The sequence below is a fragment of the Saimiri boliviensis genome, chromosome 11 (genome assembly GCF_048565385.1).
Source record: "Saimiri boliviensis isolate mSaiBol1 chromosome 11, mSaiBol1.pri, whole genome shotgun sequence".
NCBI lineage: Eukaryota > Metazoa > Chordata > Mammalia > Primates > Cebidae > Saimiri > Saimiri boliviensis.
Genome location: NC_133459.1, coordinates 14303882 through 14314712, shown reverse-complemented (window position 1 = coordinate 14314712; position 10831 = coordinate 14303882). Strand labels below are relative to the sequence as shown.

At 52.8% G+C, this 10831-nt stretch overlaps 1 protein-coding gene across 1 annotated transcript; it reads right to left on the bottom strand.

Moving 5' to 3' along the window:
• Positions 1 to 605: 605 nt before the first annotated feature.
• Positions 606 to 8784, bottom strand: CTRC (chymotrypsin C). The gene is made up of 7 exons (XM_003934981.4): positions 8498 to 8784; positions 6619 to 6710; positions 6420 to 6517; positions 4447 to 4572; positions 2968 to 3104; positions 1768 to 1913; positions 606 to 938 (listed from the first exon to the last, which is right to left on the bottom strand). The coding sequence occupies exons 1-7, from the start codon at positions 8535 to 8537 to the stop codon at positions 606 to 608; spliced, it is 972 nt and encodes a 323-aa protein (XP_003935030.3). The 5' UTR covers positions 8538 to 8784.
• Positions 8785 to 10831: the final 2047 nt, after the last annotated feature.

Below are 10831 nucleotides of genomic sequence, written 5' to 3'. Positions count from 1 at the left end.
CCCCACCTGTCTGATTGGGGTGGGGGAAACTGGCTGGGCGAGCGTCTCTTTGGCTCCACAGTGTGGAAAGGGGCAGCACCAGAGCCTGGAAGCAACAGACGCAAATCAAGGACCAGGCGGCTCACGGGAAAGGAGGTTTATTGCTGTTGCAGGCACTCGCTGCCGCTGTTCCCAGCGACAAATCACAGCTGCATTTTCTGGAGGAGCAGAGAACAGTGTGAGGGACTCAGGGCTGTGCCACCTTCAGAGGCAGTACAAGGCTCCGCCCAAAGGGTGGGTCTGTGGGGGAATCCCCGGCCTTAACATGCCAGCCTTGTCCCTGTCCAAGGGGTCTGAGCCCTTTGGCATTTCAGACCACTGTGCAAATGGGGCTTGGAACACATGCTCTTCCCAGCGGCGATGCCCCCAGCTAAGGGTGCCCCTCTGTTTCCCCACCCTCAAGGTGATAAGTGGCCATCCCCACCATCCTCCTCCTCTGCTGGGCTATACCCTCGGGGGGTCAGTTCTGCGGGGAGACCGGTGTGGAATTTGGTGAGGATGTGAGTATTTGCTGAAGGCAGTGGATGAATGGAGAGAGGAATTGATGACCGTTTCCTTATTGACATTCAACTCGAGGCCTGCTGCTGTAAGCACTCAATCAATATTTCTTGAAAGAGAGTGAATGTTGAAAAAGTGTATGGATGAATCACTGAATGGGTGAATAAATGCATGAATGAATGAATGAGGGAGTGGGTGAGTGAGGGCGAGGGGCTGACAGGGGAGACAGCTGTGGAGGCAGTACCCACCTCGTGAATCCAGTCGATGTAGGCGGACACCCGGGTGTAGACTACAGGCTTCTTGACGGTGTTGCAGCCCAGCCCAGAGCCAAAGCTGACGATGCCAAACACCTCCCAGGAGCTGTTCTCCAACTGGCAGTTCAGTGGGCCACCCGAGTCCCCCTGCAGCAGACCGGGAGGGCATCAATCCTTCACTAGGCCCCCGAGAGGCAGCTTGGGAAGCCGGGCTGGGTGGGTGGGGGATCGGGTTGGCTTTCTCAGCCTCAGTAGACAGTTTTGGACTGAGGCTGCCCAAGGTGAGGGAGGCAGAGGAAATGTGTTTGGGGCTGCTTTGGCCTCATTCTGGGAGGCCCTGGGGTGTCCGACTAGCTCTCGGTTTGCTGTGTGATCTTGGGATGATGTTATTCTTCTCCATGGCTCAGTTTCCCTAGCTGCTCAGGTCACCTTGTCTAAGACTCTGTGAGCTACCCAGAGCAGTGAGGATCTGTGCTGGAGGCCTGGGAAGGCGAGGAAGGAGGGTGAGAATGGGGAGAGGGTCATGTGTTTGAAAACAGGACATTCCCTGATTATCTTAGATGTTTTATGGTTCTGGTCTCCCTGGACTGGTGGAGTAAATGGCATGGAGGAACATGTGTAGCGACTTCAGTGACGCCTCTTCTGTGTCCTTTAGACTCATGGAGTCCTAACCCTGTGAAGTAGTTACTAGAATTCCATTTTACAGATGGAAAAACTGAGGTCAGAGGTTCAATGGCCTTCCCAAGGTTACACAGCTCATAAATGGTAGGACTGAGGCTTGAACTCAGACACTCAAGCTCAATGTTCATGCTCTCATCACAGTGCTGGGGGGTGATAGGCTTCCCCTGAGCCTGCTGGGCCCAGCCAGGGCTTGCTCAGTCTCCTCCTGGGGAAGGGTTTGGCCCATTGCACCCCCTTTGCCCATGTCCACTTGGCTACCGGGAGTAGGGACAAAGCGCAGAACCGAGCCACTCACATTGCAGGCTGAGATGACGCCGTCGCCCCCGGCGCACACCATGGTGTCCTTCACCCTGAAGCCCCACCAGTCACTCCTGGAGCACGTGGCGTGATCCACCACTGGCTGCAGGCCCTGCTGTAGCTCATCAGCAATGGGGCCGTTGGCTGGGGAGAGAGTGGGCAGTGAGCAGGGAGGCGGCCGGGCAGCCCAGCCCCTACCCAGGCCTTCGGGGAGCAGAGGCCTGGGACAAGACCCACGGGAGTGCCGGCTGAGGTGCTGTGAGCACCACAAACCTGCCCTTCATCAAGAGGCCAGCCAAGATCCCAGAGGACTGGGAGCAGGCTACTGAGAGCCCTTGGGGGAATGGCCATTGAGCTGAGTTGTCTTTAAAGTGGATTCTGGGAGTTCATTGGCATCATTCCCTGCAGGTCTCTGCCTTTGCTGTCACACATTAAAAACCCTTTCTCACCCCAAGATTTTCTTGTTTTCTTTCCTTCTTTTTTTTGGATACAAGGTCTCACTCTGTTGCTCAGGCTGGAGTGCACTGGCAAGATCATAGCTCATGGCAGCCTCAAACCCCTCAAGAGATCCTCTCGCCTCAGCCTCCTGAGTGGTTTGGGACTACAGGCACACACCACCATATACCGCTATTTAAAGAATTTTTTTTTTTTTTTTTTTTTTTTTTTTGTAGAGGCAGGGTCTCACTCTGTTGCTCAGGCTGGTCTTGAACTCCTGGCCTCAAGAGATCTTTCCTCCTTGGCTTCCTAAAATGCCAACATTACAGGCGTGAGCCACCACACTTGGTCTCTGCCCTAGGATTTTCTAAGTAGTGATCTGCATTTTCTCCCGTCTCCCATAGTTTCATTATTGCATTTAACTTCTAATTCAGCTGGGATCTATTTGGGCATATGGTATACCATAGATGTCACCCCCCCACCCACAAACGGTTTATTTTAGTTTATTTATGCGATACTACGTGCCAAGTACTGTTCTGAGCACTCGGTGAATTCTAATTCATCTAAGCTTTACCACCTCTCTCAGAGACACTTGTTAGCGTGTCTGTCACATGGTATGTGCTTAATAAATATTAGCTGTTATTGTTACAGGGTTTACAAAGACGTGAAAATGTGAAGGCAAAAGGGAAAGCGGTGGGCAAATGTGGGTGGCATGCTGCTTCCTTCAGGAAGGCTCTCGGAATTTGCCAGGGACAATACTCACTCCAGAGGCGACCCCAGCCAGTGACATAGCAGGGGTAGTCCTGGGGGAGCAGGGAGTCCTTCTCTGGCAGGCAGGCCACCTGGATGGTGTCACTCAGCTCCACGTGCTCTGCAAGCTTGATGAGGGCAATGTCGTTGCTGGAATTCAAAGTGGAGAAGGTGAGGAGCAGGAGGGTCCTGGCCCCACAAGCCCAGGCTAGGCAGCTCGGGCTGTGAGTTGGGAGTCAGGTCAAGGGGGCTCAGGAGTCCTTCACAAACATCCTGACTGCCAGCTTCTTCTTGGCCTCTGGGGATACCAGGACAGATGATTCACCATCCAGCATGGTCGCTTGCCCTGTTGACATAGCTGCCTCTCATGTTATCACCTCGGGGAACGGCTGACAGAGGGAGATGGGGGCAAGTGTTCCAAACCATTGCTGGCTGTGCTTTAGTCAGAAAGAGGCTATAGCAAGTTGAGAATTCTAATCCCCAAAGGTGGCACTTGCAGATGCCAGTTTTAATATTTTCGTGTTACAGGAGTAAAAGCTGGCCGCCCGGGACCGACCTGGTTTGATTCTTAGTTCTGCCACAAAGTGGGCTGTGTGACTCTGGACACATTTCTTAACCTCTCTGAGCCTTGGTTCTTTGTCCAGGGCTGTTGTGAGGATTATATAACAGATGGCATATAAAGTGTCTATTGCAATGTGGGCATACAGTAGGCCTAGCCTCTGGAGAGACACTGGGGGGAGCCTTCCTTGTGGACCTTCCTGGGAGCCTTGGCCCATGAAGGGGATAAGGGGTGTATTTGTCTCCACCTAGCATTTTGCCGTTTTGTGTAAGAGAGTCATTTGCCGGCTGTCCAGGGTGAGGATGGGTGTCAGGTGTCAGATGTCGTGAACCCCAGTTTCTCTTCAAAGAATCCGTATGTCAGTATGTTCAGCTCTCTCATTCTTTAATTCTCTATTTTAAAATTTCACTTCCTTGTAGTCCAGTAAACAACCTTCTCCTCCGGTTCTAATCGGTAGTTCACATCTGTTTCTCCAGTCACCTGCTCTGGTTCCTTTCTTTGACCTGAGTCACCCCTGGCTGCCTTCTCTGACCCGCCCGTAACTGTCCTTCCTACCAAACCACCCACCTGCCACTCCAGCTTGGACCCCTGCTTTCTTTAAAAGAGCCAATCGGGATTAGTCTAGCTTGTGCGGTCTAACCCTGGCCAATAGGGGAGCGACGCAGCAGTAGGGGCGTCCCCTGTCAGGCGTAAGTGCCCCTTCCCCTCCTTGTCCAGGTGTGCAGCCACCATGGCTTCATCCTTGAGCTGCACCCTTCTATAGAAGTAAACCGCCTTGCTGAGACACTTTATCTTCAAGTGCTATTTTTTTGGCGGCATTGAAACGTTACAAATAACACAGGTACGGGTGGGACAGGCTCTGTGGCTCCGTCTCAGGGACCCCCATTTCCGTACTGCCCCCAGCGGCTGTGGGATGGGCAGTTCGTTACTCACCGCACCAGGAAGGAGTTCCATTTCTCGTGGACGTGGATGGTGTCCACACCCACAAACAGGGATCCTTCCTCATCTTCCACCTCCAGATTGTTCTTTCCCAGGCCCACACGGTAGGTCCGGGTGTTGCTGGGTGAAGGAAGGGGACCAGGTCAGGATGGCCGCCTGGTCCTGCCAGCCCTTGGGACAGCGAGGAAGCTCAGGGCTTTCGTGGGACTCATGTGGGGGGAAAGGAGTGTCCCCACTGTCTTTTCCCAGGGTGAGGGGAAAGGGTCCAGGACTTGGGGTCAAGGGGCTTGGGTTCATGTTGTGGCCTTTCCGCTCCTGGCTGTGTAGCCTTCTGCCTCAGTTCCCTCATCTGTAAGAGGGAGACAGTCCTGGAACTTCGTCCCAGGGCGGCTGTGAGAATAAACTCATCCATGCTCCCACCGCTCTTGCCTACAGGTTTGTGGCATCCGCCTAACTGCCTCTCACGTGCGCGCTGGCCAACTCCCGTCTGTTCTGAATTCAGCAGCGTGAGTTACAAGATATCTCAGGCCAGGCGCGGTGGCTCACTCCTGTCATCCCAGCACCTCGGGAAGCCGAGATGGGAGGACCGCTTGAGGACAGGAGTTTGAGAGCAGCCTGGGGCACACGGCCGAACCCCATCTCTACAAAAAATGGAAACGTTATGGTGAGGTTTGGACTTCCAAGTTTGTTTAAAAAATGAAGAAGAAGAAGAAGAAACATTCGCTGGGAATGTGTGAGGGCCTGCGCTTACAGTCCCAGCCACTCAGGAGGCTGAGGTGGGAGGATCGCTTGAGCTCAGGAGATCGAGGCTACAGTGAGCCACGATGGCACCATTGCATTCCGGCCTGGGCTATAGAACGAGACCCTGTCTCTACAAAAAAAAAAAAAAAAAAAAAAAAGTATACATGAAACATACAGAATGAAATCTATTCTAAGCATGCATTTTATAAAATGTATTAAAAATATTTTTATGGAATATAGAAAAATCCGTCAGCCCACAACTCTCCTTTGCTCAGACACCCTTCCAGCAGCTCCATGTTACTCAGGGTCGAAGCCCGAGTCCTGCCCCTGACCTGCACAGTGCGGCCCGCGTTTCTCCCTAGCTCACCTCCTCCTGCTCTCCTCCAGCACACGCTGCCCCTGCCATAGCGGCTTCCTCATTATTTCTCAACCACGCCGACAGGTCTCTTCCCCAAGCCTTTGCATGGCTGTTCCCGCTGCCTGGAACACCCTTCCCCTAGATCCATCATTTCCTCCCTCATTTCCTTCAGGCCTTTGCCCAAATATCCCCCTTTCAGCTCTTCCCCAGCCATCCCGTTTAAAATAGAACCCCTCATTCCGTTTGTCCTCTTCCGAACTTATTTTTGTATTTTTTACTTTTTTGAGATGGAGTCTCGCTCTGTTGCCCAGGCTGGAGTGCAATGGCATAATCTCGGCTCACTGCAACCTCCATCTCCTGGGTTTGAGCTATTCTCCTACCTCAGCCTCCCTAGTAGCTGGGATTATAAGAGTCTGCCATCACACCTGGCTAATTTTTGTATTTTTAGTAGAGACAGGGTTTCACTATGTTGGCCAGGTTGGTCTTGAACTCCTGACCTCAGGTGATCCTCCCGCCTCGGCTTCCCACGATGCTAGCATTACGGGCGTCAGCCACCGCACCTGGCCAAGACCTTATTTTTTTTTATCACCTGAGATGTTATATATTTATTTGTTTAATTGTCTGCTGCTCTGCCTGCCAGAAGAATATGTTTCCCGAGAGCACAGACTTTGTTTTCACTGCTGTTTCCTGGCACATAGTAGATGCACAATAAATGTTTGACTGAATAAATGCACATCTGAGTTACTGCGTGTGAGAGTAGCTTATGTAGCCCAGTGCCTGGAGTGTGGAGAAGCTGCTCAGTAAAAGCAGAGTATCAGGCTCCCACCCCTGGATGACGGCCGGGTCTCAGGGTGTCATCCCTGCACACCTGATGCAGTGGGCGGCCGTGAGGACAAAGTTGCTGGCAATCAAGGTCCCGCCGCACGTGTGCCTCCACGTGTCGTCCTTGAGGTACTGGAGGGAGATCTGCAGGAGGGTGGGGAGCGCTGTGTGTCAGCCTGTGGGTCCGTGGGACCCTCACCCCATCACCCTCTCTATCTCTACCTCCCAGCCCCGCACAGGCTTACCTGCCAGGGCCAGCTGTGAGGCCGGGCATTCTCTCCTCCGACCACGCGGGCGGATAGGTTGGGCAGGAAGCTGGGCACCCCGCAGCTGGAGGCTGAGGAGACAGGAGGCCAGGAGAGCCGGTGAGTGGGGCCGGCTGACCACGGGGAAAGGGGTGGGACGGTGGGCAGATGGAAGGAGGACAGACTTGGGGCGGGGCAGACACGGGGTTTGTGTTTTACTGTGTGACTTGCGGAAGCCACCCAGGTCTCCAGGCTTTGTCTTCCGTTTCTGTGAAATGGGAAGAATCACACTAACCTGGTGAGTTTGTCCTGAGAACTGAATTAGACAACACATAGAAAAGAAAGTGTTTGACCGGGCGCGCTGGCTCACACCTGTAATCCCAGCACTTTGGGAGGCCCAAGTGAGCGGATGACTTGAGATCAGGAGTTTGAGACCAGCCTGACCAACATGACGAAACCCTGTCTTTACTAAAAATACAAAAATTAGCCGGGCATGGTGGTGCACACCTGTAATCCCAGCCATTTGGGAGGCTAAGGCAGGAGAATCGCTTGAGCCTGGGAAGCAGAGGTTGCCGTGAGCCGAGATCGTGCCTGGGCGACAAGAGCAAAACTCCATCTCAAAAAAAAAAAAAAAAAAAAAAAAAGTGTGTGTGGTGCGTGGCGTGTGTGTGAGTGCCTGGTACACCTGTGTTCTTCTGTTGCTTTCTAGGCCCCTGCATCGTGGTGTGTGTGTGAGAGAGAGAGCGTTAAATCCACTGTGATAGCTGGGAAGCTGTGAGGGGTGGTCGAGAACTTGTGGCATTCTGCAAGTCAGATGTGGACTCAAATTCTGCCTCTTCCACTAACCCGCCACGTGATGTCAGGCAAGATACTGAGTCGCAGTGAACCTCGATGTCCTCATCTGTAAAATGGGGCTATTAATAGACTCTACGTTTTTTTTTTTTTTTTTTTTTTTTTTTTTTGAGATGGAATTTCACTCTTGTCACCCAGGCTGGAGTTCAATGGCCCCATCTCGGCTTACTGCAACCCCCGCCTCCTGGGTTCAAGCGATTCTCCTGCCTTAGCCTCCCGAATAGCTGCGATTACGGGTGCCCACCACCATGCCTGGATAACTTTGGTATTTTTAATAGAGACGGGGTTTCACCATGTCGCCCAGGCTGATCTCAAACTCCTGATCTCAAGCCATCCGCCTGCCGGGTCCTCCCAAAGTGCTGGGATTACAGGCGTGAGCCACCGCGCCCGGCAATACGCCCTACCTCTCAAGGTGGTTTTGTGGGTGAAGTTGGCTCCTACATGTAAGGGGCCTAGCGCAGCGCCCGGCACACACTAAACACACAGGAAGCAGGAGCTGCTGTTGTTACTGCCGTCGTTGCTGTTAGCTGGAAAGACTCTTAATTAAGTGCTCGTCTTTGCCAAAAAAGCCAGTGAGATTTAGAGCGGTGACCTGACTTTTCCGGGTCCCGCAGAAAAGAAGTGGCATTTAAACCGAGTCCCTGGCCTCCTAATCTGGGAAAATGCCACCAAAATGATGGAATGGAGAATCCCCAAGGGGGAGAGAGTGCTGGGAAAGGCGAATCCCAACGGTCCCTGGGGTGACCCCAGGATGGGCATCTCGTGTCTCCACCCCTTGCGTGGTGTTTCCACGCCTCATTTCTAACTAGGGACAGGCTGGATCACCTTCCCTGTTTTGTAGATGTGGAAACAGGTACCAGGCAGGCTGTGGCTCGTCTGGCACACAGCTGGTTGGTAGCATCTGAACCCACAGGGGACCCTAAGGCGCCTTTCCTGGAGAGCAGAGGCCCCCGTCCCATCCTGTCCTCGCCCTGGAGGCCAGCCCGGGTTCACAGCCTGCCGGCGGCAGCCCCACCCCACCACTTACCGCAGGCCAAGAGTGCGGCGACCACGGTGACGCCCAGCATGGTGTGGGTGCTCAGGACCGACTGGCTGTCGGGGTGGGCTGGGAGCACACTTATAGACAGGAGCGGGGCGAGTCCACCTGGTCAAGGCCGAACCGCCCCTTGGAGAGAGAAATGTGCGCTGATAAGGCCCTTTCCCTGACCTCGGGTGGTTACTGTTTAATTTGGGCAGGAGACGGGGCTTTCTTGGAAGTATGGATTTTCCAAATATCCTGAGACAGAAAATTCTGAGGTGCGGTGCTTTTTGGCACTCCCCACCCGACTCTGCTTGGGGTGTGTGTTCGTGCTCTCTCCCTCCCTTATACTTTACTTTATTTAGTGGAGATGGAGTCTTGCTCTGTAACCCAGGCTGAAGTGCAGAGGCGCGGTCTCAGCAATCTGCAACCTCCACCTCCCGGGCTCAAGTGATTTTTGTGCCTTAGCCCCCCCGGGGTAGCTGGGATGACAGGTGCCTGCCTCCATGCCAGGCTAATGTTTTTTTTTTGTTGTTGTTGTTTGTTTGTTTTGTTTTGTTTTGACACAGAGTCTTGCTCTGTCGCCCAGGCTGGAGTGCAGTGGCATGATCTTAGCTCGCTGCAACCTCTGCCTGCTGGGTTCAAGCGATTCTTCTACCTCAGCCTCCTGAGTAGCTGGGACTACAGGCATATGCTACCACGCTTGGCTAATTTCTTGTATTTCTAGGAGAGACAGGGTTTCACCATGTTAGCCAGGATGGCCTCGATCTCCTGACCTTGTGATCTGCAGGCCTAGGCCTCCCAAGGTGCTAAGATTACAGGCATGAGCCACCACACACAGCCATACCAGCCTAATATTTTAAATTTTATTTATTTTTTGAGACAGAGTCCTGCTCTGTCACCTAGGCTGGAGTCTTGGCTCACTATAAGCTCTACCTCCTGAGTTCAAGCAATTCTCCTGTCTCAGCCTCCCAAGTAGCTGGGACTACAGATGTATGCCACCAATTTTTTTGTATTTTAGTAGAGACACGGTTTCACCATGTTGCCCAGGGTGGTCTCAAACTCCTGAGCTCAGGCAGTCTGCCTGCCTCAGCCTCCCAAAGTGCCAGGATTACAGGTGTGAGCCATCGCATCCGGCCCCTACCTTATTCTTTTTAGTTATTTATTGGGCACCTACTATGTGTCAGGCATTTCACTCAGGTCTTCTTGTATTATCTCACTTAATTCTTCCAACAACATGAAATAGACACTATTATCTGCTCTGAGATGAGATGAGAAAGGACCAGGTACAACGGCGCATGCCTGTAGTCCCAGCTACTCCTGAGGCCAAGGCAGGAGGATCTCTTGAGCCCAGGAGTTCGAGGATGCAGTGAGCCGTGATTGTGCCACACTGCATTCCAGCGCGGGTGACAGAACAAGACTTTGTCTCTACAAAAATAAAATAAAAGTGAGGAAGCTGAGACTCAGAGGGTAAGAGACCATCTAGGGTCAGGTGGCTGAGCAGCAGCAGAGCCAGATTTTGAAGTTGGAGCCTCTAACAGCAGCCTGGGGCCTCAAGCTGTGGAGACACACTGCTCCTTCTCTGCCTTTCTAGAGCTATTAGATCCCTTCCTGACTCTTTTTCTGTCTCATCCATCTAATTACCGGGCTTGGTGTACTCCGGCCCCTACCCCCAGGGCTGTGGTTGGAGGCGGAGGCTCAGGAGACCCTGGAAGGTGCTTAGTTGGCCAGATTCCTTCCTGGAGTCAGCTTAGTTGTAGGCCCTCAGTTTCCCCATCTCTAAAATGGGCCAATAGGACCAGATGGACTCTCAGGCCCCTTTCAGTCCTATGATTCCATGACTTGATTGTCAAGGTCAGTGGCAGGTCTGAGGGCCCAAAGCACTGAGTGACAGAAGTTCTATGAGAACCTCTGGCATTCGGGGCATCTCTTAGAATGTGTGGTTTGATCCATTCACCTCAAGGCCTAGCTTCAGCCTGGCTGTTTAGATTCTGTCTTCCTTTTCACTTCTACTCGTACCAAGCTCCCCTTGAAGGCGGTTTTCTGAGCTGGGCCCACTAGCTACTTTAGAATTTATTTCCTGAGGCCGGGTACGATGGCTCACGCCATATTCCCAGCATTTTGGGAGGCTTAGGTGGATGGATCACAAGGTCAGGAGTTCAAGACCAGCCTGACCAAACCCCATCTCTACTATAAATACAAAAATTAGCCAGGTGTGGTGACACGTCCCTGCAATCCCAGCTACTTGGGAGGCTGAGGCAAGAGAATCGCTTGAGCCTGGGAGGCGGAGATTGCAGTGAACAGAGATTGAGCCACTGCACTCCAGCTTGGGTGATGGAGTGA

Coding starts and splice junctions, on each gene's coding strand:
- CTRC (XM_003934981.4), bottom strand. CDS start 8,537: ATGCTGGGCGTCACCGTGGTCGCCGCACTCTTGGCCTGCG. Junction 3,105..4,446: donor TGGAACTCCTTCCTGGTGCG/GTGAGTAACGAA, acceptor TTTGAATTCCAG/CAACGACATTGCCCTCATCA. Junction 1,914..2,967: donor TGGCTGGGGTCGCCTCTGGA/GTGAGTATTGTC, acceptor CTCTCTCCCCAG/CCAACGGCCCCATTGCTGAT.